The sequence below is a fragment of the Salvelinus namaycush genome, chromosome 18 (assembly GCF_016432855.1).
Source record: "Salvelinus namaycush isolate Seneca chromosome 18, SaNama_1.0, whole genome shotgun sequence".
Classification (NCBI taxonomy): domain Eukaryota; kingdom Metazoa; phylum Chordata; class Actinopteri; order Salmoniformes; family Salmonidae; genus Salvelinus; species Salvelinus namaycush.
In genome coordinates this window covers 36,186,960-36,214,361 of record NC_052324.1, presented here as the reverse complement: position 1 = coordinate 36,214,361, position 27,402 = coordinate 36,186,960, and the positions used below count along the sequence as shown (strand labels likewise).

At 43.7% G+C, this 27,402-nt stretch overlaps 1 protein-coding gene across 1 annotated transcript; it reads right to left on the bottom strand.

Moving 5' to 3' along the window:
• Positions 1-1,046: 1,046 nt before the first annotated feature.
• LOC120063399 (scavenger receptor class F member 2-like) lies at positions 1,047-27,402 on the bottom strand. The gene is made up of 11 exons (XM_039013763.1): positions 26,602-27,402; positions 19,670-19,728; positions 19,409-19,510; positions 18,624-19,143; positions 15,653-15,871; positions 14,821-14,949; positions 14,110-14,213; positions 10,536-10,650; positions 10,082-10,206; positions 5,417-5,575; positions 1,047-3,826 (listed from the first exon to the last, which is right to left on the bottom strand). The coding sequence occupies exons 1-11, from the start codon at positions 26,706-26,708 to the stop codon at positions 2,574-2,576; spliced, it is 2,892 nt and encodes a 963-aa protein (XP_038869691.1). The 5' UTR covers positions 26,709-27,402; the 3' UTR covers positions 1,047-2,573.

The following is a 27,402-nucleotide window of genomic DNA, read 5'->3' as shown; positions in this document are numbered from 1 at the left end:
TTCTACTCGTGAGCTGAATTTGAACAAGCTTGTTGAGTAAATTTACAAATGTACGTTTGCTCAAAACCACACCCATCATCATATTTCCCATGTCTTAGACTGATTACAGTAATAGACACAATACATTCCTTTGGGTCTAGGATAGGGTGATAATTAGATAATTAGCTTCAATTAAATATTTTTTTAACCTTTATTTAACTAGGCAAGTCAGTGGGTTAACTGCCTTGTTCAGGGGCAGAACAACAGATTTTTACCTTGTCAGCTCTGGGATATGATCCAGCAACCTTTCGGTTACTGGCCCCATGCTCTAACTACTAGGCTACCTGCCGCCACAATTAGCTGGCTTTGATAAACTAATTTACCACACTTCGTAATTCAAGTTGGGACAAAGTAAACTTGGCATCAAACCAATCTAACATGTCTAGACTAAGTCATGCAATAGTGAATTAAACCACAGGAAGTTAATGACTGAAGTATCAAACAGTTTGTGTTGTATTTCTTCTGCTACGTAATATTTCCCAGTAACAATGAATGGTACCATCAGACATTAGTGGTGTAATCTCTTGGCAAAACAGCAGAAAAGTCATGCACAGCAACCTTGCATGTGAAATTATAAATAATGGTAATTTTTCTGAAAGTATTAAATTATCTTGAGGTGTAAGACAAGGATGTTCTTTATTGCTTTTCTATTTATTATCGCAATTGAAATACTTGCTATAGCGAGTGTTACACTATACCATGCCTTTATAAATCAGAGAAGATGTAGCTACTTAGGGCCTTCCACAGAATAATAATGCACTAATGTATCTGAGCAGCAGAAAGGGGAGGTATCAGTTCACAACCAAAAGTTGTTTGTCTGACCAGACTGACTCCATCCATTAGGACAATGATCACTGCCTTTTTATAGGGAAACTTCCACAATGCCTTCAGCCTTAATAGACAACATTGTGATAACACCAGATGACTAATCCATCATGACATTTTTAAAATGTTTTATTTAACTAGGCAAGTCAGTTAAGAACAAATTCTTATTTACAATGACGGCCTAGACCGGACAAACCCGGACGAAGCTGGGCCAATTGTGCACCGCCCGATGGGACTCCCAATCACGGCCGGTGGTGATACAGCCTGTAGTCACGCCTCTAGCACTGTAGCCATTGTTTCATGCCCTTTATGAAACATTATGCAAGGATGTTCTTTATTACTTCTTGATACGGGGGCGTTGCTTACCCGTAGGTGGGTGAGATTGAAGGAAGGATTTGTAAAGAACCTAAAAGTATGGCATTTACACTAGCTAGCTATTCGATAAGCACAAGGAAAAGATAGCTTAGCATTCTTTTTGCTGGTATTACTTGTAAAAAGAGAGCATATCCAAAAGTTACTCTTATTTTATGTGGAAAATGTATTACACTGCTCTGAAAACTTACCAAACTATTCCTGAGATATTTACTTATTAGAAACGATTTGAATATCAAACTCACAAAAATGATTATAACACAATAAAATGTGTTAATTATGATGGAAATTGTAATAGAGCCATTTTGAACCAGATTTGTTTTTTTATGAAGATGACACCCCCACACATGTGATATCATTGAAAATCCCAGAATGTCCTCTAAAAAGGGACAACAGGACCTAACACAGTGTATGGCCTTAGAGATACGGACCAAAAACGATTAACAATTAGAGAGGACAAAAATGAATTGCCGAGTCTCATGAGGCCATAGCTCTGTTAGGAGCAGAATGACAACGTAATGCTTCCTTAACAGTTTGCTTGAGTTCAACAAGTGAATTTGTTCGCCAACAAACCATGACTGACAAAATTGTGAAAGAATGTACTCTCTAAAGACAATAAAATGCCAAAGGAGAGAATCTTTTTGAAGAACAGGGCAATTCAGGACGAGCTAGATACTGTACTTTCTGTATTACGCAACATATTAACAACAAAAAAGGACAAAAAAAAAGAGGTCAACAATCTCCTTTATGGAGTGTAACTGGCTAATTTAAATCAAACTGAAAAATATTGTACTTGTATTCTCAGTACCATGGTTCAACTTAGCCTTACTTCACCTCACTTACATTGCATAGATTTGATTGCATCACACAGAATATTGAGGAAAAAAGTTTTTAAATTATAATGATACAACGATGAGATTCTTACATGAATACTTAGTTGTGAGCATTGGAGAAATATGGAGGAAATTAAATATGATTGCTTGCCACTGTCAGCCATCTCCCCCATTTATGTTTGTCGTTGTAGTGGAAAACGGATACATCGCAGGTTTATGAAAAGAGTCCATGAAATTACTTTCAATTTCAGTCCATGTAATACTAGTATGGTATACAGCTCAATATATTACAAACCCACTCCCACACCAATGAGAAGAACCACAGTTTAAAAACAAGTTCCACTTACTTTCCACTGGTTCTGGACACACAGCACACACATGCGCAAAAATAATAAATTCCTTTGATGAACAACCACCAAGTAAGTCCTTTTGCATGTCTCCTTTGGAAGAAAAGTAATTAATTCACCATTGTCCTGTCAGTGAGAAACAATTTTAAAAAACTGTCTATTTGACTATCTGCGGTGGCATAATCGCTGTCTTTGTCGGTGTTTTAGTTTCCAGAGTAGTATCCAAAGTCCCGTCCTTGCCTTTCTTTCGGGGAGGCTTTTTGATGGGGGTCTTCTTTAGCATGGGGTCCCCCGCACCACCACAACCCTCTCCCACTCTAGAGCCGTTCAAGTCCTGCTTCTCCGGGCTCTTGGGGGCGACCTCGGGGGTAGCTGGGTCCGTTTTGGGGACCCCCACACCCACCATCTTCTGGAGGCTGGTGGTGGTAGGCAGCAGAGGCTTGTTGGAGCCCTGGTGGCCTGGTGTGGGAGCGGTGGTCCGTTTGGCCTTCTGCGGAGGGGTGGGCTTTTCCCGGTCTCCTCGGCCCCGGAGGATCGGGGTGGACAGGCCGTTGGTCTTTACCAGGCCTGTGCCCTCGTTCCGGGTGATGCTCTGCGTCTTCTCCTTGAGCTGGGCGGCCAGGAGTGTGGCGGCCTCTGAGTTCATGTGTGGGTGGATCACTTTGGGGCTCTTGGGCGCCTCCTTGGGGATCTCCACAGCGGCTGCCTTCTTATCGGAGTTGTGGAAGTTGCCAATCTTCTTGAGAGCGTTTTGCACCACCCCGTTGATGTGCTCCATGTGGTTCATGTTCTCTCCGGACCTCCCCACCCAGTGGGCCTTGTGTTTGCTAGGGGAGCCGTTGACCACCGTCCCCTTTTCCTCTTGGTTGCTCTTCTCCTTGGAATTCTCCTTCAGCCTCTGCCTCTCTTCGCTCTTGGCTGAGCTGTTGCTAGAGCTCCTGGCTGTCTTCACCTTGGGAAATGTTAGCCCCTTGCCCCCCTGGTTTGGCTTCTCCACTTGGAGAGTGGTACCCCCGTTGTTCCCATGGATCCACGACACCTTGGGTTTGGTGGAGGGGTCCGGCGGGCGTGGTTTGGTCCTGGTCTTTCCCCCCGGGGACGGTGGTTTCCTGTTACCCTTGACCTCGATGGTGACCATGCTGTCGCCCCCATCCTCTTCCTCCTTGGAATTCTTGGAGAGGTGTGCAATGCGGGCATAAAGGGCCCCAATGGCTGACTCAGAACTGCTGGTGGAGCCCTCGCTGTCTAAGGACTTGAGGGGCGCTTCACTCCCATCCTGGGGTTTGTAGGTGGTGGCGCTGGTGTCTTTTAGGGAGGTATACCCACCTGTATCATCCTCACTGTGGAAGGCTGCTGCTGGCATCTCAGCCACAGGGGGACTGCACTTCACCTTATTCTCATTCAGCGACTCTATAGGACAGGAAGAGAGAACATGGATGAGAGTCAGGTTTAGATTGGATTGTAATCATACATAGGTGGTCAGGAAATACAGTATGACTGCATCATCAGGGATAAAGGATGTCGATGTGAGGCATGTTTACAGTATTTAGAATGTGTGTTCATTATAAATACAGAATTAGAACATACTGTATCATACAGTATCTCTACTTACTGTCATTTGAAAATAATATCAAGCAATATTGAGACCTCCAAGAATTATTAAAGATATTCTAAGGTACTTTGGTGCTCCCGAAAACATATCATCACATATGTGCAGATATGTGCACCACGCCAATGCTCTCTCTCTCTCTCTCTCTGCTGTGTCCACTGAGCCATTGGGCCCAACCTGCAACCTCATTGGAAACCGCTGAGCAGGTTTCTTGCTAGCTGTTACTCAAATGGCAAGGGGATGGAACCTCATTGGCTGGAACTCAAATTGCTACGGGTCAAAGCTTGCAGTACTCAAAATGGCAAGCACAGCTTCCAGAAAACAGTCACTTTCAAACTAGGGATTCGTGGCTAATTGAGGTAAGACAGTAATTCTGCTCATAGATTATGCATGTATGAATTACACGTTGACACATCCAGCCCAAAGCGGGAGGTTTAAAAAGTACTTATTTGGTTGCCAAAGTACCGGAGCATGTCTTTAACTACAATTGTTTCTGGGAAATCTAACTTCCCAAACGATAGAAAAAACTGGTGGGCATGGATATTTTCCAACAAACTGCAAAGAGTGAGTCATGAATTGGACATGTGTCATTTTCTAAATTTACCATTACATTTCCTGTTCATGCTTTTGCAGCCACACTGTAAAAAGCAAATGTAACTAATTGCTTAATGCGCATTATTCTGTCAGGAAAAGAAATTGAGCTAATGTATGAACGTTTGTTCAGTCAACAAATTTGCTCACATGTATAAATGTATAAGAACTATAAGAATAAAAAATAAAAGTATGTTTCCCTTTGGAAGGTTACACTGTACTTTGGTTCAGCTATGCTCAAATGTTGAGCAAACTCACAATCCTATTGCAGCTGGTTGCCTTACAATTGTACATTAAACCAACACATACTACTCGAGGTGAGCTGAATTTGAACAAGCTTGTTGTGTAAATTTACAAATGTATGTTTGCTCAAAACCACTCAAAACCACGCCCATCATATTTTCCAGCATTCTCTATTGCCGTTAATAATTTGAACTTTATTTTTTATTATAAAAAATTACACATGGGGGAAGCAACTGGGCTCAATGGCACACGATAAGGAGAACTTACTATCCTATTCATCTAATTAGCTTTCCAGAGGTGTGTGACTCACAGTGCCCTTGTGACAAACAAATCCCAGTCCAAGAGTGTGAGTACGTGTGAGTGTGCATGCATCCGTCCGTGCCTACATCTGTTTATTTGTGAAGTTGCCGTTTCAAATCAAATCACAGTGTTTGTTTTTCTTTCCTGACGACTTCATGGGGTTTCACATAGTTTAGACGGGGCCACCTTCATTGTGTGTGTGTGCATGTGTCCGTGCTTGTGAGAGTGTGTTTGCTTGTGCGTGCGTAATTACTCACCTTCATGGGGAACACAGTACACAGGGCCATCATCACTGGGTTCCTCTTCGAAGGAATCGAAGGACTCCTGGGAGGACCAGGAGGAGGGGCTGGGCAGCTCGGCTACAGAGGGGGGCTCGATGAAGCTGCAGTTGAATGTGTTCTCCGGGTGGTGGGCTACTGGAGGGGTTAGGACACAGAGAAGCAGGGTCAGAGAAGGAGGGGGAAGGGAATGGGACTACCTAACAATAACAACAGATGGAGATGTTGTGGGGTGTGTTGGGGTTGTAATGAAAGATAAATGGTGGCTTGAGACAAAGTTATGTTTGAAAAGATATAAAACTGTTCTGTGATGACGTGTATGATCAAGTCCTTGATTTGTGGGTGTGCATTGGACATTTTAATATCTGGTCTATCTATTCTTTGAACAAAAGTATTTACTGAGAAATTAGCTAGCAAATGCTATTTTTCCTAAAATTAGGTCCGTCCGTCCGTCCGTCCGTCCGTCCGTCCGTCCGTCCGTCCGTCCCTCCCTCCCTCCCTCCCTCCCTCCCTCCCTCCCTCCCTCCCTCCCTCCCTCGATGTTGGTGTATTCTGCTGACCCTTCAGTCTGAGGACAGCTGTGTTCTGTTTGGGACGCCTGTGGTTGCTCTTCTCCTTTCCCCATCTGGCAGTGGACTAACTGACTGTGTGTGACTGGGCGTTAACTGGACACTGACCACATCAGATTCGTCTACATACATCCCCCCTCCACCCGATGACACGAGCCCATCCGTTTGTTCTCCGCTGACGCCAAGCTAACCCTAAACCGTGTTTCGGCTGAAAGATCCTCTCTAACTACCCTGAGTCTCTATGTATTGAATTTGATTTATTTGACAGTTTGAAACATACTTCCGCCACACAAGCAGATTTACTGCATGTAAAATCATCGAGGAAGAACCAATAAAGTTTTACAACATATTTCCATTTTGGTCCTTATTGTGGTATAAGATATGGTTGTGGCATGGACGTCATCTTCCAAACTGTAAAACAACTGACTTCTAGTAACAACAACATCGCCAGGTGTAGTACAGCTACAACTAAATGACTACCAGGAGATGTGTCAACACAAGGGCAGCAGAATTCTATTACTCTCACAACGCTAGTGAAATCAGGGGACTTTGTTGGTGGGAATTTCCACTGACAGCTGAGCTTATTGTAAGGATATCCAGCAGACTGCACACTCTCGGAATGAACACTTCAGATATTGTTCCTGGAAAAATTGCAATACTACTGTACAATGGTGACTGGATGATTATATTAATGGAACTTGACTTGATGTAGATTACATTTGTTGGATTGTAGCAATGGCAGTAGGTTAGAAACAATATACTGTAAACAATACCCACCCAGATATTTATCCAGGGAAATAACTTCATAGCTGCTTTTCTTCAACACAAAAAAATATTTTGCTCAAATTCAATGAAGGCGATAAATACATACATACATATATATGTCTGACTGTCTTTATGAGTGGTTTGCACTTTCTCTATTGTAGCAGCCCTTCTGTGATAGACTAAAGAGAACAGACAATACCCATGCAATGTGGGTAGCAGAGTGGCCCTAAGCTCATTGACTAACTAACCACATGCTGTACTAGACTATAGCAGACAGACCATACTGGTGCAGTGGCCAATTGGTATAGCATAGGGCGGGGGTAGGCAACTAGGTGGTCGGGGGCCAGGACATAATTGGAATAATTCATACACTGCAAATTGACCACAACTAAGCCCAAAAAGAGGTTGTATTTGAAAATAAGTCATTTCCTACCCTGGTTACATTGAGACACGATCACATATGTCTCTTTTTTATTTTTTATTCATCAGGAATACTTTTCTAAATTAAACACATTTCTATCTGAATTCCTGGTGATTTTACAGTCTTCTTCTTTTTTTTAACCAAAATCTAAAATCACAGTTTTACTAAAAACTTTGGGGGGCCCGCGGGCCGCCTGTTGCCGACCCCTGGTATACACTCTTAGAAAAAAGGGTTCCAAAAGGGTTTTTCGGCTGTCCCCATAGGATAACCTATGAACCGATAAGTAGGACCCTTTTTGGTTCCGAGTAGAACCCTCTGTAGAAATAATACAAGGTTCTTCAAAGAGTTCTCCTATGGGGACAGCAGAAGAACCGTTTTAGGCTATATTTAACTTTTTCCCCCCTACGAGTCTAGGGTCTATTGTAAAGTAACTAAGCCTCCGTTATCTTAACGCAACAGTAAACTAACAACTGCTGTCCTTGGATGTTCACACCAGATTAAATGTCCGGAGCCACATTCATTCTTAAGAGAGAGACAGGACGCCACTGAAAGCCCAAAGCCCTGCCTACACAGAGGCCAACGTTGGACAACCGTGCCCCAGCTTCACAGTCCTATAATAGCTGCCTGTGAGGCCAACAACACTGGAGCAGGTGGTCCCACTCTACATCACTTTTCAAAGGGAAGCATTCGGACATGTAATTGCATCCCAAATGGCACCCTATCCCCTATATAGTACACTACTTTTGACCAGAGCCCACGTAGAAAAAAAGAGTGCCACGGAATGGGAATGGGGGAAGCCAGCCAGCCGAGCGTCAGATAGCTAGCTATAGTATAGGGCATGGAATGACAAAGTCTAAGCAGTTTGGAGGTTTAATAGGTAGATGAGGGGGATGGGGCAACGTTTACGTATTGAGAAGCAGAGGAGCGGAGGAGCTATGAGCAAACATTTTCTTCCTCGTCCTCCTCCCTCTGTTTCTCTTTCCTTTTATCTTGGGATGGGTGAGAGTTTGTGTATGAAGGAGCTAAATGACCTATGCAAAAACAGCACACATGATTTCTTCCTATTTCTCCCCTATTCCTCTTTCATTTTGCTTTGCCACGTCTGTTGTAGTGTGTTGACCCCAGTGTGGATAAATCATAGGTCTGACACAGGTTGGGGTAAATTTGGCCACTTCCTGTTTTGAGTCCAGTGGGCCTCCTGCGGAATGTTGCAGGGACTGAAGGAGCCCCAGGAAGGGTAGAGTTTCAAAACGCTGGCAGGCAGGCCACGCTTCTGTAGGCAGGCAACGAGGAAAGCAGAACAGAGTGGCCTTACTCTGGGGAGGGAGAGAGAGAGAGAGAGGCTGACCAGTTTATCCCCCTTATGAACAAGAGGAGGATCCAGAAGCTTCAGTGGGAGAATGACTGTAAAATGAATTGGGTTGTCGTTTTATAGCTGTGTGTTGTCATGTATTCTTGAATGTGAGGGAGGAAAACTTAAGAGAGAATTGGTTTTGGCTTGGACCAAAAACTCTATTCTACTCTCTGAAATTCCCAAAGTGGTAGTTTGTTCTAGTTGATTGCAACCCAGGCATGGCATATGCTTTGTGTATACAAGAATGAAAGGGCTTGTTTGTTTGAAAGGAGGTCGGACGCTCTGACTTAACAAAATGCAATTTCTAAAGCCTCTGGCCGATTGTTTATAAGTTACAGTAAACTTTGAGGGTGTTTTAAAAAATGCTGTTAATGTGCCATGACACAAGACAAGTCTCTGACAAAGACAATACTGTTCCAGTGTGTGTTTCTATGCAGGCGTGATGAAGACAGCTGTTAGCTGAACTAGTCAGCTGAAGAAGAGAAGAAGCACATGCTACTCATTGTGAAAGAGAGAAGTGAAACGAGGTCACCACTGTTTAACTCCTTCATCGCCACTGGTTTTTTAACGACCGCTTTAAAAGGTGTACTATTACTCTGTAGAGTGACTACAATGATGTTCACAAATAGGGCACTTCTCCGGCCCTTCAAAATATACTATACTCAGACCATCCATGCATTCAGAAGCAGATGTCCATGATTCAATTGATCTCCTACATAGCAGAGCCAATGCATCCTGGCCAACGCCGATTCAGAACATGGCTGTGTCTGGACTGTCTAAAGATTCCAGAAGGCATCTGGGTAGAAAGGGAAGAGTTATTCAGTATGTAAGCAATGTGTAATGTCCTTAAAGCTGACCTGAGATGGGTCCTGACAGACAGACAATCCAAACCTCCCTCTCTCCACACACACAGACACACAGGAGCTACTCTCCACATTACTAATAACATAGCAGCCTTTGATAAGGTATCACTTAACACCAATCAGACGTACCTGAGCACCACACCACTACACTGACCCTTTCTGTCTCTCTTAATAACACAGCCTTCATCCCACTAGAAGAGGAGCTCAGGAGAGAGGAAGTGAGGGGTTGTAATAATATGAACACATGGTATTTAAGAGGTGCCAAGAATAATAAGGCCCGCAACCATTGCATTCCTCTCAGATGAAACCCCAAACCCATTTGGCAGCTGCAGTACACTTTTCAACCCTATTCATTGCCTGAAAACCACTCAACATAGTCACAACATAGTCACAGAGACAGGTCACAGAGCTAAGGGAAAATGAAAATGCTCTCTCTCTTTTGCTGAAGAGTTAGAGGTTTGTAATGACTAGAAACACAGAAACTATTAGGTCATCAAGAGACATGAACAAAGGAGGTTTGAGGACAGCAACAGTGGCTCTGTTAGTGTCCAAAATGGCACTTCTTTTCACCAGAGCCCTTAAGAAATAGGGTGCCATTTGGGACACAAAAGCAGCCTCTGTCTTGGCATGGTGAAGGCAGTAGCCTATCAGGGAGGAGGGATTAGGGCTTACCGACTACTTTAGGCAGCTTCTGCCGTCTCAGTGGGATCCGGGGGAGTTTGGTGCTGATTCGGCTGAATCGTCCACACAGGATCCGCCTGGCTTTTTTACTGTTGGTAGAGTTGTCTTGGTCAGGACTGAGGGAAAGAGGGAGGGGTGACGCCATGGAAAACATACTAAATTACTAAACCATACAAACCGATTCAAATGTGGGTGAGGTTCATCTACATTGACACGCTTGCAGTACGAGCTACATGCCATGGACCACTTGACCACACACACTATCATACTGACTCCATTTGTGCCTATTTAATTTTTTCCGACAGTGACGATACAAGATAAAAGGGTAAAAACTCTTTAAAGGATGTAGCCCTCTGCTATTTTAACAAGGAATGGCACAATCTTCTCTAACCCTCCATCCCATCACGCGGCCTCACCCTACACCAGGCCTGTGTCTGTCACTCACTTGTGGTGGTGTTTATTTCTGCAGAGGCAGCAGCAGCAGAGGAGTGAGAGGAGGACAATGAGCAGAAAGAAGACCAGGGTTCCCGCCGCGATCACACCCATCCGCTGGTTAGGCTCTGAAACAGCAGACAGACAGACACAAGCAGGGGTTTATGAGTGTGCCACACTGGTACAGATTGCCACTACCAACCAGAGCCATCTGTATATATCTGGTGCCAACTGACATTCTCTGTGAGAACTCCCTGAACTCCCAGAACCAAGACTCTGGAGCTGAAACTCAAGACTTTCTGCACTATGTAAATACTGTCGACATATAGTCTGTACCATGAAGTGGGCATTGAAGAGATATCCAATAGAGATAAGTAATAGATGTTAAATTCAGCCATGCATGCAACAGCCCTCCGCTCTAAAAATCACCCGTCTCTTTATCTATCTCCTGTTGTGGATCCACTTAACTGATTTCTAGAAGCATCCACTGAACCCTATCCTTCACTCACTCTATTACCCCTCTGCTACGATTCCCTTTACCCCCATAATTCCTTCATGATTTAGAAGCACCCTGCCTTTCTAGGCTGGTTACACATAAAACTCAGTGTCTCCCGACCCCTCCAGTCTCAGCCTCCAGTATTTATGCTGCAGTAGTTTATGTGTCAGGGGGCTAGGGTCAGTCTGTTATGTCTGGAGTATTTCTCCTGTCTTATCATGTGTCCTGTGTGAATTTAAGTATGCTCTCTCTAATTCTTTTTCTTTCTTTCTTTCTTTCTTTCTTTCTTTCTTTCTTTCTTTCTTTCTTTCTTTCTTTCTTTCTTTCTTTCTTTCTTTCTTTCTTTCTTTCTCTCTCTCTTGGAGGACCTGAGCCCTAGGACCATGCCTCAGGACTACCTGGCCTGATGACTCCTTGTTGTTCCCAGTCCACCTGGCCGTGCTGCTGCTCCAGTTTCAACTGTTCTGCCTGCGACTATGGAACCCTGACCTGTTCACCGGACGTGCTACCTGTCCCAGACCTGCTGTTTTCAACTCTCTAGAGACAGCAGGAGCGGTAGAGATACTCTGAATGATCGGCTATGAAAAGCCAACTGACATTTACTCCTGAGGTGCTGACCTGTTGCACCCTCGACAACCACAGTGATTATTATTATTTGACTCTGCTGGTCATCTATGAACATTTGAACATCTTGGCCATGTTCTGTTATAATCTCCACCCGGCACAGACAGAAGAGGACTGGCCACCCCTCATAGCCTGGTTCCTCTATAGGTTTCTTCCTAGGTTCTGGCCTTTCAAGGGAGTTTTTCCTAGCCACCATGCTTCTACACCTGCATTGCTTGCTGTTTGGGGTTTTGGGCTGGGTTTCTGTACAGCACTTTGTGACATCAGCTGATGTAAGAAGAGCTTTATAAATACATTTGATTGATAAGCATTTCTAGGCCTATGGAGCCCTGATCAAAAGTGGTGCAGTGTAAAAAGAGAGCAATTTCAGATGCAGCCTTAATCACCACAGACACACTGCAGCCAGATGGCACTGTCACTAACCTAGCAGTTAGATAAATACTGGTGGCCCCTGGCCCTCTATGTCCCTCTGCTGTCATAGAGGCTGTGGGAGAATAGTTGTGTGTCCTTGGTGTTGCGTGTAGGGCCTCTATGTTCACAGCTGGATAAAGGAAGGGACTGGCCTGGCACAGCTGAATGGCCTGACCCAGTGACATCATCGCCGCTTCCCAACATGCCCATTTGCCGAAACCTCTGGTGACCTCGTTTCCTCTACTCCCGCTATCCCATCTCTTTTCCTCCTCCAGTTCTCTCTCTCTCTCTCTCTTACTCTATTCATTCTTTATCACTCTCTACCATCCTCCCTCACTCTCTCTCCATTTTTCTCTCCCTCTAACATCCTCCCACTCTCTACCATCCTCCCTCACCCGCTCTACCATCATCCCTCACGCTCTCTCGCTCTCTCTCCCTCACTCTACCATCCTCTCTCCCTCACTCTCTCTACCATCCTCCCTCACTCTCCCTCTTTCTCTCTCTCTCTGTACCATCCTCTCTAACACTCTCCCTCTTTCTCTCTCCACCATCCTCCCTCACTCTCCCTCTTTCTCTCTCTCTCTGTACCATCCTCCCTAACATTCTCCCTCTTTCTCTCTTCACCATCCTCCCTCACTCTCCCTCTTCACCATCCTCCCTCACTCTCCCTCTTTCTCTCTTCACCATCTTCCCTCACTCTACCATCCTCCCTCACTCTCTCTACCATCCTCCCTCCCTCTCCCTCTTTCTCTCTCCACCATCCTTCTTCACTCTCCCTCTTTCTCTCTTCACCATCCTCCCTCACTCTCCCTCTTTCTCTCTTCACCATCCTCCCTCACTCTATGTATCTTTTTTATCTCTCTCTCTCTCTCTCCCTCTTTCTTTTCCCCTTACTTTCCTTCTCTCTCTCAACTTCCTTCCTCCGTCTCTCCCTCTCTCCCTCCTACCACCCCCCCACCCCCTGTCTCTCTCTCTCCGGCTGGATAGGAACAAGGCCAACAAACACAGTCGTAAAAAAGGACACCAGGCATTCTGGAAAGGCCATCAGGCCTCCTTCATGTTAACTCTACTACAGTAACCTGAATAAACGTGTGTTAGTGCTTGCTGTCTCCGTCCAACTCACAGACAGACATGCCATACATGTGCTGCGTCACTGTTAGCAACTGCCTATTTAGACATTTGGGACCTTCATGTAGAGTGCACACATTTGATATGATCTCTATGGTCATGTGTAGGCAGGGGTGAGTTTTCTTTACATCCTGCATTCCTTAAAATGGAATATACGTTTTTTAACACTAGAAGCACCAGGGTTTTTTAACACTAGAAGCACCAGGGTTTTTTAACACTAGAAGCACTAGGGTTTCTTAACACTAGAAGCACCAGGGTTTTTTAACACTAAAAGCACCAGTGTTTTTTAACACTAGAAGCACTAGGGTTTCTTAACACTAAAAGCACCAGGGTTTTTTAACACTAAAAGCACCAGGGTTTTTTAACACTAGAAGCACCAGGGTTTTTTAACACTAGAAGCACCAGGGTTTTTTAACACTAGAAGCACCAGGGTTTTTTAACACTAGAAGCACTAGGGTTTCTTAACACTAAAAGCACCAGGGTTTTTTAACACTAAAAGCACCAGGGTTTTTTAACACTAGAAGCACCAGGGTTTTTTAACACTAGAAGCACCAGGGTTTTTTAACACTAAAAGCACCAGGGTTTTTTAACACTAAAAGCACCAGTGTTTTTTAACACTAGAAGCACTAGGGTTTCTTAACACTAAAAGCACCAGGGTTTTTTAACACTAAAAGCACCAGGGTTTTTTAACACTAGAAGCACTAGGGTTTCTTAACACTAAAAGCACCAGGGTTTTTTAACACTAAAAGCACCAATGTTTTTTAACACTAGAAGCACCAGGGTTTGACGCCCTTAGTACTCCGCTAAGAACACCTTTTTTACATCTTAATATTCAGTCTTGCGGCATGGCTGCCTTCAAAAACAACGACCTAACGTTCTCCCAGATCTGGAAAAGTGAATGAGGAAATACAGAGAGCGGTTTCCTTACGTAGGTTGCAGGCCCCAGACACTGGGTTACAGTTGTTGTCGTGACAGGTGCAGGTCTGGGCACAGTTCACTCCATACTGACCCATCTGACACGTCATGTTGCAGCTAGAAGACAGACACATACAACATCTTAGTGACTGAGACAGGTGCATTGAAATAGACAGAGAATAAACTAGTAATGTACTACAATGACTATATGAAGCTCCCTCTGCACTGACTGACTACTTCTACTGGCGCTGACTGAATAATACTTTCATGTATAGGATCTTAATTTGATCACTCTTTTGATGCTGAGAATTTTCCTGAAATGCAGATTCACAGAAAATCCACACTAACAAGGTTATATAAAAAATGGAATGTAGCCTACTTTTTGCCAAATAATAGCCTAACCACCGATCAAGCTACATTATGGACAAAACATTCAAATCCTGTGCTGCAGGATTATTTTGCTGTGACAAAAGGGGTCAAATTAAGATCCTACATCTGTAAGTACAACCAGGAGTTTTTCCAACCACTAGTGACCTGAGCACTAGAAATATGCTAGCGTCTAAAGGGTTTCCTGGTTTGGCCATGTAATCAGGAAACCTCTAGGCGTGAAGCATGAGTGCGTACATAAAAAATAAAAAATGTTGAACATTCTGTCTGAGTATTGTAGACATGAGGGGAGGCGTAACCAGGATGCTTTGATGCGAGTTTCATTCTCGTGACTTACTATGTCCCGTAAAATCCTGGGTCACACAGGCACTCTCCGGTGGCAACGTGACAGACGCCGTTAGAACAGTGTCTGCAGTCATTCTCACAGTTATCCCCATAAGTCCCGTTGGGACAACGCACCTCACACCTAGAGGACAGGACAGGAGGGGACACAACATGAAGCAATATTGATTATAGTCATTGTAATGATAAAAAATAACAAAGAAAATACTGAGTCATGTCTCAGAGCCATTAGCAATCCATGCAAGCACAAGTTAAACCCTCTGATGTAGTGACTATAAGACAGAATCTACGTAAATCACATACTGAAAAGTACTGTAAAAATGTGTACACACTCAGAACATTAGCACAGCACGGGCGCATTGGTTAGTACAAGTTCAAATCTTTGAAATTATTCTTTCAAGTGCTTGAAATGGAAATACAAAAAGTCTGAATGATATGTTGTCATGAGAACAAGTGGACAACATGACTGCACTAAACAATAAAGATAATGTGTTTTTCCACATCATCTGTCGACATGGAATGTTATGTTGAAATTCTACAAAGTTAAATACCCATTAGGGCAATAAATATTTACTCTCCTACTAAACAACTACAATGAACCCTAATGGAATGTGAACATGTGTGTGTGTGTGTGTGTGTGTGTGTGTGTCTGTCTGTCTGTCTGTCTGTCTGTCTGTCTGTCTGTCTGTCTGTCTGTCTGTCTGTCTGTCTGTCTGTCTGTCTGTCTGTCTGTCTGTCTGTCTGTCTGTCTGTCTGTCTGTCTGTCTGTCTGTCTGTCTGTGTACCCCTGTCTGTGGTTCCAGGTGTATGCGTGAGGCCTCTCTCACCTGTCCCCGATCCAGCCGGGGTTGCAGTGGGAGCACTTTCCGTCGATGCGGTTGCAGAAGTGGCCGTCTTTGCACGGAGGACACACATCCAGGCAGTTCTCTCCGAAGAAGCCTGACAGGCACATCTGGTCACACTTGGTCCCGTTCCAGCCCCTCTCACAGGTTACACACCTGCCCTCGGTTATCTTACAGGGCTGCTGCCCCTTACAATGCCCACACCTGGGGGGGAGAGAGGGAGACATTAGAACACCTGGGGGAAGAGAGGCCGAAAGAGGGGGAGACATGCCAACACCTGGGGGGAGAGAGGCTGAAAGAGGGGGAGATATGCCAACACCTGGGGGGAGAGAGGCTGAAAGAGGGGGAGACATGCCAACACCTGGGGGGAGAGAGGCTGAAAGAGGGGGAGACATGACAACACCTGGGGGGAGAGAGGCTGAAAGAGGGGGAGACATTTGAATGGAAGTGGAAACATTGGTTGTGTGAAAAATGGCACCATATTCCTTATGTAGTGCAGAGAGAAAGTATTGCACTATATGGAAATAGGGAGCTGTTTGGACAAAGCCGAGTCTGTCATCACAATTTGGGAGCAGCATGACTATTGGATGACATTTTGGTCAGTTTTGGTAATATCTCATAGTTTTAGTGCTGTCAAAACAATGCCTTATGTGTAAGATAACACTTGATGATTTGCTACATTTGGGACCTGTATACATTTTCAATGTGTGTAGTACAGATGTAGGATCTTAATTTGATCACCCTGTTGCAGAACGTATAATGTATTTGAGGTTTTAAAAAGGCTTCTGAAGTTTGTAATTTCCACTTTAACATTTTAGACTTGATTTTCCCTTAAGAAAAATGTATCAACTCCTCCAAAATTGTCCATTTATTAAAATCCACATAATAATTCACATGTCCTGTTGCAGCAAACTGGCTCAAATTAAGATTATACACCTGTATCTATCCTTAGAATATCTACAACACTGAGGTTAGAGAAGTGTGGGAAAGTTGCTACATTGCAGTTGTACAGTCGTGGCCAAAAATATTGGCACCTTTGTACTTTAGTAAAATAATGCACAATTTCTTCCAGAAAACCGTTGATATTAAAACATATTTTGGTATCCACATACTGTATGTATGTGTTTGGTGTGCAGTTGAACAAAACAAAAAAAATTGAATAATTTAGTAAGCTTGTTCCACAAAGAAATCCTAAAACATCCCAGACAATATTATTTGAACCTTCTAGAAGTAGTTAGAAATAATTACATTTCAAGCATGTGATTCTCCTTTACTTTGGAAATGAGCTCACCTGTGGTGAGTTGCACGTGCCTGCAATATAAAAATCATTAAAAGAGGAGGTCAGACACAAGATTGTAGTCAAGCATGGACAATCTGAAGGCTACAAGTCCACCTCCAGAGACCTTGAAGCACTTTTCCACTGTATGTAATGTTATCTAGAAGTTTAAGGCCCAGGCCACTGTAGCCAACCTCCCTGGACGTGGCCGCAAGAGAAAACTTGATGGAAGATTGCAGTGAAGGATTGTTGGAATGGTGGAGAAAGCACCTCGGTCAACTGTCCCACAGATTCAAGCTGACGCTCAGACACAAGGTAGGACAGTTTCAACGCACACCATCGTTGCCAACTCAATGAAAGGGGGTTATATGGTAGGAGACCCAGGAGGACCCCACTGCTGTGAGAAAGACATAAGAAAGCCTGAATTCAATTTTCCAAAACACACCTGAACATGCCAAAATCCTTCTGGGAGAATGTCCTGTGGACAGATGAGACCAAATTAGAGCGTTTTGGTAAAGTACATCTTCTCTATGTTTACAGAAAACAAAACGAAGCATTACAAAAAAAGAACACCTTCCCTACAGTCAAACATGGAGGAGGTTCAGTGATGATATGGGGTTGCTTTGCTGACTCTGGCACTGGGTGTCTTGAACATGTTCATGGCATCATGAAATCAGGAAAATACCAAGGCATTTTTGAGCGCAACGTCGGACCCTGTGTCAGATAGCTGGGTCTCCGTTGAAGGTCATGGTCCTTAAAGCAGGACAAGACCCCAAAAACACTTAAAAAAAGCACTCAGGAATGGTTCAAGACAAACGCTGGACTGTTCTGAAGTGACCAGCAATGAGCCCAGATCTAAATCCCATTGAAAACTTGTGGAGGGATCTGAAAACAGCAGTTGGGAGAAGGCACCCTTCAAGTTTGCACAAGAATAGAGGGCCAAACTGCCAGTACAGAGGTGCAGGAAGCTCATCAATGGCTGTAGGAAGCACTTGATTGCAGTTATTTTTTACCAAAGGCTGTGCTACCAGATATTAAGTCTAGGGGGTCAAAAATGTGCCATTGACACAATACCCACTTAACCCGGAAGCCAGCTGCACCAATGTGTCGGAGGAATACCGGTCGCGGCCGGGTGCAACAGAGCCTGGACTCGAACCCAGAATCTCTAGTGGCACAGCTAGCACTGCGATGCAGTGCAATTTCAACTTATTTTTAGGGAAAATTGTGAGTTACTTGAAAAAAGTGCAAGGGTGCCAATATTTTTGGCCACGACTGTTTAACACCAGTTCTGCAGACCCTGAACAAGGTTATCAACTGAATGGCTTCAGCATATTGGATGATTATTATGATATAATGTGAACACCAATTCCCCAGTATCTCCCTATTAAACTGTTGCTCCATGACCTAACATGTTGAAGATATGTTAGGAGTTATCAGCTGGAGCTTATGTCAATTCATATTTTCAAAAAACACTGTATAATATAGATAGAATATAATATGGATTTGAACGTTAAGATCCTTAGCAAAAATAAAGAGAAAAACTTGTGCTTTAGGATTATTGGCTTTTTATGTTTCACATCTCTTACATTTTCATGAAAAATGTATGTTTCCTATTCTGTTAGAATAATACTCCCTCTCCAGTGAACTAAAATGTTTCCCTCCAGTGTTTTGGTTCCTCACCTGTTCCTGCAGTTCTGTCCATAGAATCCAGCGGGACACGGTTCCCTGCAGAACTTCCCTCGGTACCCCGGCGTACAGGTACATGAGCCGTCCACCTGGTTGCACTTCCCATGGATACACTGACAATACCTCTCGCACCGCGGGCCCCAATGTCTCTCCTGGCACTGGCACCGACCCGTAAACTGCTCGCATGGTGAGTTATTGCAGTTACACTGGATGGCACAGTTCCTCCCCGACCAACCTAGACTACAGTTACACCTTCCTGTGTTCTGGTCACAAACAGAGTTGAGACTGCAGTAGCAGTTGTTAGCACACTGAGGGCCCCAGAAGCCATGGTGGCATGTGCACGAGCCCGTGTCCTGGTCACACTTGCCCTTCTGGCAGAGGCAGGGCTTCTCGCAGTTGGGCCCCCAGCGGTTGGGGTTGCACGTGCACTTGCCCGTCATGTCGTCACAGTGGCCGTTGGGGAAGCACTGGCACTTTCCCTTGCAGTCGGGGCCCCAGAATTGGGTTGGGCACTCTGGGGAAGAAGGATAGAGACCTTTTCAGATGATCACTGGAACTTCACAAGTCAAGGATTATAATGTAGAATGGCTTCAACATTTCCCTTCTGTTGGTTTAGGACAGCATATTCAACACCATTCATTCAGAGCTGACAGCTCAGATTAATTTCAACTATTAACTGTAACATAATGGTTCCCTTGACAATGAAAGTACAAGTCATGGCCATGAAAGTGATTTGAATATATGTTTGAAATATAGTATCACAAAAGCAAGTTGCTTACTTGTATCACAACTGGCTCCGAAATATCCATGGCGACAGCGACATTCATTGGGCCTGACGCACACCTCATTCTCCTTACAGGTAAAGTTCCCTACACAAAGAGCTGGTGGGAGGAGGTGAATTTTGAATTATTATTAGCAATATCCACAACATGAAAACCTACCATGTTGTAATACTTTGTTGTGATGTTACTAATACATAACAAATGTGAATATGAAGAGGTATGGAAATACTGGGTTTTGATGTTGATATGTATACATACGTGTCAAACATTCATTGCCTAGCTGCCCCCACCCGCTGCAGCATACCAAGCCTGGTGATCTGAAACAGAGGGGAAGAAAAAGGAGCGTGTCAGAGAGGAAGAAGAAAAGACAGGAAACACTCAGTGTAGCACAACAACACGCCACAGCCCTGAACCACCACCATCACCACTACCAATACCATCTCCAACACCATCACCACCAGCACCACAACTACTACCACCACCACAACCATCACTACCACCACTGATCCCACCACCGATACCAACACCACCACTAAAATCCCCACCACCACCCCCACCACAATTACCCACACCAGCATCAACTACCATCACTACCAATACTACCACCACTGATACCATCACCACCACTATCACTACCACCACCATCACTACCACCACCAACACTATCACCACCACCTCAAAATAGTATTTGTTTTCTTTTAAACTTTCAGTGTTTCATTGAGCCTGGAGTGTCAGATGGACAGGGTTTTGCACTTTTGGGACTCATCTATTGGTTCCATTGCGCCAGGCAAGCTACAGCTAAAATATCTTAAAGAAACCAAATACTGTTTTAAGATGACCCCACGTCTAGCCAGAAAGTAGTGGGGAGTGTGCGATTAGAGAGGCATGGCGGTCTAGTTGCTGGCACTGATCTGATCTCTCCTTTTGCTTCCACACCACTGACCTCCCAGAGGACCCATCCACACTTTTCCTTCCTCTGAAGGGTTGGGGATGGCATTCTGCCTTTAGTCAGACACAGGGAGTGCACGCATACACACACTCACCGATAGAGACACACACACTTTTTTACTCTAAAACTACGCCAGCTTATCTCCTCTGTTATGTCTCAAAGCTACTCCTGTGACATGGAGGTAAGCTGAGTTTGAGAGATTCTTTACAATTCTGGATTAAAGGTATGCAAACATGGATCAAAAGCTGTACAGTTTACTTACTAATGCCATGAACCTTTGTAAACTATGAACCAGATCCACACTCAGTGAGGTGTTTCCAAGGTGGTCAATGGTATCTGTGTAATGTAGATAAATCACATTGTTCATGTACAAGGTTGAACCCATCTGACCTTTGACACACAGTTCAATTCATCACAGCTCTGGAGAAGACCATTTTTCTTTGTGTGAAAGATGTGGTTTTGAAATAAAGCAGGACCCACATTTGTATTTCGTAACTCCTATATTTGTGATTTGCCACTTCGAAGGGCGTCTAGTACTGAACTCCTCATTCAACATTATATTTGTTTCTTGAGACTGACAAAATCTGATAGCAGCTTTCCCACTTTTTTATGGGTTTGTTTTGCATTTCTCACTTTCCCATGGTACTTTATTATGCACTGAATACTGACAAACAATATTGTGTGAACCGGCATTGTTGATGTTGTCAATGGCCCATTTACAGTCAGCGAGCTGATTTAGTAACATCCAGCTACAGTAGAGCTCATTTAAAAAAACACTTAGCTACAGTAGAGTTGATTTAGTCACACCCAGCTACAGTAGAGCTGATTAGGAAACACCCAGCTACAGTAGAGCTGATTTAGTAACATCCAGCTACAGTAGAGCTCATTTAAAAAAACACTTAGCTACAGTAGAGTTGATTTAGTAACATTCAGCCACAGTAGAGCTCATTTAAAAAAACACTTAGCTACAGTAGAGTTGATTTAGTCACACCCAGCTACAGTAGAGCTGATTAGAAACACCCAGCTACAGTAGAGTTGATTTAGTCACACCCAGCTACAGTAGAGCTGATTTAGTCACACCCAGCTACAGTAGAGCTGATTTAGTCACACCCAGCTACAGTAGAGCTGATTTAGTCACACCCAGCTACAGTAGAGCTGATTTAGTCACACCCAGTTACAGTAGAGCTGATTTAGTCACACCCAGCTACAGTCTAGTTGATTTAGTCACACCCAGCTACAGTCTAGTTGATTTAGAAACATCCAGCTACAGTAGAGTTGATTAGGAAACACCCAGCTACAGTAGAGCTGATTTAGTCACACCCAGCTACAGTAGAGTTGATTTAGTCACACCCAGCTACAGTAGAGTTGATTTAGTCACACCCAGCTACAGTAGAGTTGATTTAGTCACACCCATCTACAGTAGAGCTAATTTAGAAACACCCATCTACAGTAAAGCTGATTTAGTCACACCCAGCTACAGTAGAGCTGATTTAGTCACACCCAGCTACAGTAGAGCTGATTTAGTCACACCCAGCTACAGTAGAGCTGATTTAGTCACAGCCAGCTACAGCAGAGCTCATTTAGAAACACCCAGCTACAGTAGAGCTGATTTAGTCACACCCATCTACAGTAGAGCTGATTTAGTAACACCCAGCTACAGTAGAGCTAATTTAGAAACACCCAGCTACAGTAGAGCTCATTTAGAAACACCCAGATACAGTAGAGCTCATTTAGAAACACCCAGCTACAATACAGCTGATTTAGTCACACCCAGCTACAATAGATCTCATTTAGCAACGCCCAGCTACAGTAGAGCTCATTTAGAAACACCCAGCTACAATAGATCTCATTTAGCAACGCCCAGCTACAGTAGAGCTCATTTAGAAACACCCAGCTACAATAGATCTGATTTAGTCACACCCAGCTACAGTAGAGCTAATTTAGTCACACCCAGCTACAGTAGAGCTCATTTAGAAACACCCATCTACAGTAGAGATGATTTAGTCACACCCATCTACAGTAGAGCTAATTTAGAAACACCCAGCTACAGTAGAGCTAATTTAGTCACACCCAGCTACAGTAGAGCTCATTTAGAAACACCCATCTACAGTAGAGATGATTTAGTCACACCCATCTACAGTAGAGCTAATTTAGAAACACCCAGCTACAGTAGAGCTGATTTAGTCACACCCAGCTACAGTAGAGCTAATTTAGAAACACCCATCTACAGTAGAGATGATTTAGTCACAACCATCTACAGTAGAGCTGATTTAGAAACACCCAGCTACAGTAGAGCTGATTTAGTCACACCCAGCTACAGTAGAGCTGATTTAGTCACACCCAGCTACAGTAGAGCTCATTTAGAAACGCCCAGCTACAGTAGAGCTTATTTAGCAACGCCCAGCTACAGTAGAGCTTATTTAGAAACACCCATCTACAGTAGAGCTGATTTAGTCACACCCATCTACAGTAGAGCTGATTTAGTCACACCCATCTACAGTAGAGCTGATTTAGTCACACCCAGCTACAGTAGAGCTGATTTAGTCACACCCATCTACAGTAGAGCTGATTTAGTCACACCCAGCTACAGTAGAGCTGATTTAGTCACACCCAGCTACAGTAGAGCTGATTTAGTCACAGCCAGCTACAGCAGAGCTCATTTAGAAACACCCATCTACAGTAGAGCTGATTTAGTCACACCCATCTACAGTAGGGCTGATTTAGTAACACCCAGCTACAGTAGAGCTAATTTAGAAACACCCAGCTACAGTAGAGCTCATTTAGAAACACCCAGATACAGTAGAGCTCATTTAGAAACGCCCAGCTACAATAGATCTCATTTAGCAACGCTCAGCTACAGTAGAGCTCATTTAGAAACACCCAGCTACAATAGATCTCATTTAGCAACGCCCAGCTACAGTAGAGCTCATTTAGAAACACCCAGCTACAATAGATCTGATTTAGTCACACCCAGCTACAGTAGAGCTGATTTAGTCACACCCAGCTACAGTAGAGCTAATTTAGAAACACCCATCTACAGTAGAGATGATTTAGTCACACCCATCTACAGTAGAGCTGATTTAGAAACACCCAGCTACAGTAGAGCTGATTTAGTCACACCCAGCTACAGTAGAGCTGATTTAGTCACACCCAGCTACAGTAGAGCTCATTTAGCAACGCCCAGCTACAGTAGAGCTCATTTAGCAACGCCCAGCTACAGTAGAGCTCATTTAGTCACACCCATCTACAGTAGAGCTGATTTAGTCACACCCATCTACAGTAGAGCTGATTTAGTCACACCCAGCTACAGTAGAGCTGATTTAGTCACACCCAGCTACAGTAGAGCTGATTTAGTCACAGCCAGCTACAGCAGAGCTCATTTAGAAACACCCATCTACAGTAGAGCTGATTTAGTCACACCCATCTACAGTAGGGCTGATTTAGTAACACCCAGCTACAGTAGAGCTAATTTAGAAACACCCAGCTACAGTAGAGCTCATTTAGAAACACCCAGATACAGTAGAGCTCATTTAGAAACACCCATCTACAGTAGAGATGATTTAGTCACACCCATCTACAGTAGAGCTGATTTAGAAACACCCAGCTACAGTAGAGCTGATTTAGTCACACCCAGCTACAGTAGAGCTGATTTAGTCACACCCAGCTACAGTAGAGCTCATTTAGAAACACCCAGCTACAGTAGAGCTCATTTAGCAACGCCCAGCTACAGTAGAGCTCATTTAGTCACACCCATCTACAGTAGAGCTGATTTAGTCACACCCATCTACAGTAGAGCTGATTTAGTCACACCCAGCTACAGTAGAGCTGATTTAGTCACACCCAGCTACAGTAGAGCTGATTTAGTCACAGCCAGCTACAGCAGAGCTCATTTAGAAACACCCATCTACAGTAGAGCTGATTTAGTCACACCCATCTACAGTAGGGCTGATTTAGTAACACCCAGCTACAGTAGAGCTAATTTAGAAACACCCAGCTACAGTAGAGCTCATTTAGAAACACCCAGCTACAATAGATCTCATTTAGCAACGCTCAGCTACAGTAGAGCTCATTTAGAAACACCCAGCTACAATAGATCTCATTTAGCAACGCCCAGCTACAGTAGAGCTCATTTAGAAACACCCAGCTACAATAGATCTGATTTAGTCACACCCAGCTACAGTAGAGCTAATTTAGTCACACCCAGCTACAGTAGAGCTCATTTAGAAACACCCATCTACAGTAGAGATGATTTAGTCACACCCATCTACAGTAGAGCTAATTTAGAAACACCCAGCTACAGTAGAGCTAATTTAGTCACACCCAGCTACAGTAGAGCTCATTTAGAAACACCCATCTACAGTAGAGATGATTTAGTCACACCCATCTACAGTAGAGCTCATTTAGAAACACCCAGCTACAGTAGAGCTGATTTAGTCACACCCAGCTACAGTAGAGCTGATTTAGTCACACCCAGCTACAGTAGAGCTCATTTAGAAACGCCCAGCTACAGTAGAGCTCATTTAGCAACGCCCAGCTACAGTAGAGCTCATTTAGAAACACCCTGCTACAGTAGAGCTCATTTAGAAACACCCAGCTACAGTAGAGCTGATTTAGTCACACCCAGCTACAGTACAGCTGATTTAGTCACACCCAGCTACAATAGATCTCATTTAGCAACGCCCAGCTACAGTAGAGCTCATTTAGAAACACCCAGCTACAATAGATCTCATTTAGCAACGCCCAGCTACAGTAGAGCTCATTTAGAAACACCCAGCTACAATAGATCTGATTTAGTCACACCCAGCTACAGTAGAGCTAATTTAGTCACACCCAGCTACAGTAGAGCTCATTTAGAAACACCCATCTACAGTAGAGATGATTTAGTCACACCCATCTACAGTAGAGCTAATTTAGAAACACCCAGCTACAGTAGAGCTAATTTAGTCACACCCAGCTACAGTAGAGCTCATTTAGAAACACCCAGCTACAGTAGAGCTCATTTAGTCACACCCAGCTACAATAGATCTCATTTAGCAACGCCCAGCTACAGTAGAGCTCATTTAGAAACACCCTGCTACAGTAGAGCTCATTTAGAAACACCCAGCTACAGTAGAGCTGATTTAGTCACACCCAGCTACAGTACAGCTGATTTAGTCACACCCAGCTACAATAGATCTCATTTAGCAACGCCCAGCTACAGTAGAGCTCATTTAGAAACACCCAGCTACAATAGATCTGATTTAGTCACACCCAGCTACAATAGATCTGATTTAGTCACACCCATCTACAGTAGAGCTGATTTAGTCACACCCAGCTACAGTACAGCTGATTTAGTCACACCCAGCTACAATAGATCTCATTTAGCAACGCCCAGCTACAGTAGAGCTAATTTAGTAACACAACAGCTACAGTAGAGCTAATTTAGTAACACAACAGCTACAGTAGAGCTAATTTAGTAACATGAGGACACACATAAGAAATGCTGGGCAGCAATGATAAATTAAAAACAACTCCCCTCAATTCATCCTGTGACTGAACCCAGTAAAAATATAAAACGCACACGCACACACACACACACTTCATGGTGTTCAGAATCGACTGAAAACATTGGGACTCTGAGCTGTTTGCGTTCAGTCTATAACTTTCCTATGTGTCTGGCAGCTGAAGCCATAACATTTTGTGTGGTCATTTTCAGTCATTTAGCGCAATGTTTTCCAGCTCCAGTCCTTCAGTACCTCCAACAGAATATATTTTTGTTGTAGCCCCGGACAAACTCCCTCAACTCATTCGGGGCTTGATGATCAGTTGACAAGTTGAATCAGATGTGCTTGTCCGGGCTACAACAACCAAAATCTGTGCTTTTGGGGTACTCAAGGACTGGAGTTGGGAAACACCGAACTATCTGATGCCACGACTTCAGGCCAGTGTCATTCAATATATAGCGCCCCCTATAAGAAAATATGGAACATTATCCACGCTGGATGGGATGGCTGTTCAGATGGACTCCTTCTTGTGTAAGGAGATGTTGTACATATGAAAAGAAATACGACCAACTAGTACGCAATACCAAAGATGTAAAATGTTAGTGGCGGGAAAGACAACGTCAAAAAAAGTATTTTGCAATGTGACCAATCAATAAATAAAAGCACAATGCATCAAGAAGTAGGTTAGCTGCACGATATGGAGAGCGATAGAGGCAGGCAACTCCTTTTTTAATCGACAGAACCGTTATTCTACTTACCCTGGTAGTTTGCATACATTTCTGCCTTTGGGATTGAGTTCTTGGCTGAAACTCGAAAAAAATGAAGAAACCACCACAATAACTGCAAAAAAAATATTCAATTCCATTTTACAAGAAACAGCATCCTTCTAGACGCCTCTTACACTCCGCGTTCCTCCTCTCCAGAAAACCACACTTTATCCTACTATTGTGTTATCCAGGGTTTCTTTATGTATAATCCACGGCGGTAAAATGTGTTTATTTGTTATTGTGGGAACTTCAGAAACTTTATCCAAGTATGGTATAATACAGGTTCCAGTTGAGGAGAAAAGGTTTACCACTGCGCTATCTACGCCACCGACGTACCCAAGAGTTGAAAGAAAGTGTAGCGACACCAAACCACACAGAGTACTGTTCCAAATAAGTTATAAAACCCAAAGATGAGCACGCAATTCGATCTCCTCGAATGATGACTTTCGTTCATTGCAGATTTGTAACAGAACTATTCGTTATTCCATACATTTTCAAAAGAATAAACAAGCAGGAAAGAGGCATCAAGAAAGTAGCGGAAGCCAACAACAGGCATCCTCCTTCGACAATATAAGCAGGCGTTTATTGCCACCAACCATAATTTGGCCACAAATCTTGTTTTCTGCACAGCGGAATAACTAAAGTAACAGCAAACGAGTAGAAAACGAAATATTTCAACAGGCCGAGTCAAAATTTCAAATTTCTTTAAATCAAAGATTAATAAAGTTGTATTCCGTTATTGTCTTCTCTTTCTTGGGCTCTCACGTGTGTCAGAGGAAAATTCCCGATTTA

Bases quoted from the DNA above. Each gene is read 5' to 3' on its own strand.
- LOC120063399 (XM_039013763.1), bottom strand. From the start codon at position 26,708: ATGGAATTGAATATTTTTTTTGCAGTTATTGTGGTGGTTTCTTCATTT. The intron at 15,872-18,623 runs GTGAGGAACCAA...TCTCCCCCCCAG, and splicing joins GGACAGAACTGCAGGAACAG to GTGTGGGCATTGTAAGGGGC. The intron at 5,576-10,081 runs GTAAGCCCTAAT...TAACCCCTCCAG, and splicing joins GAAGCTGCCTAAAGTAGTCG to TAGCCCACCACCCGGAGAAC.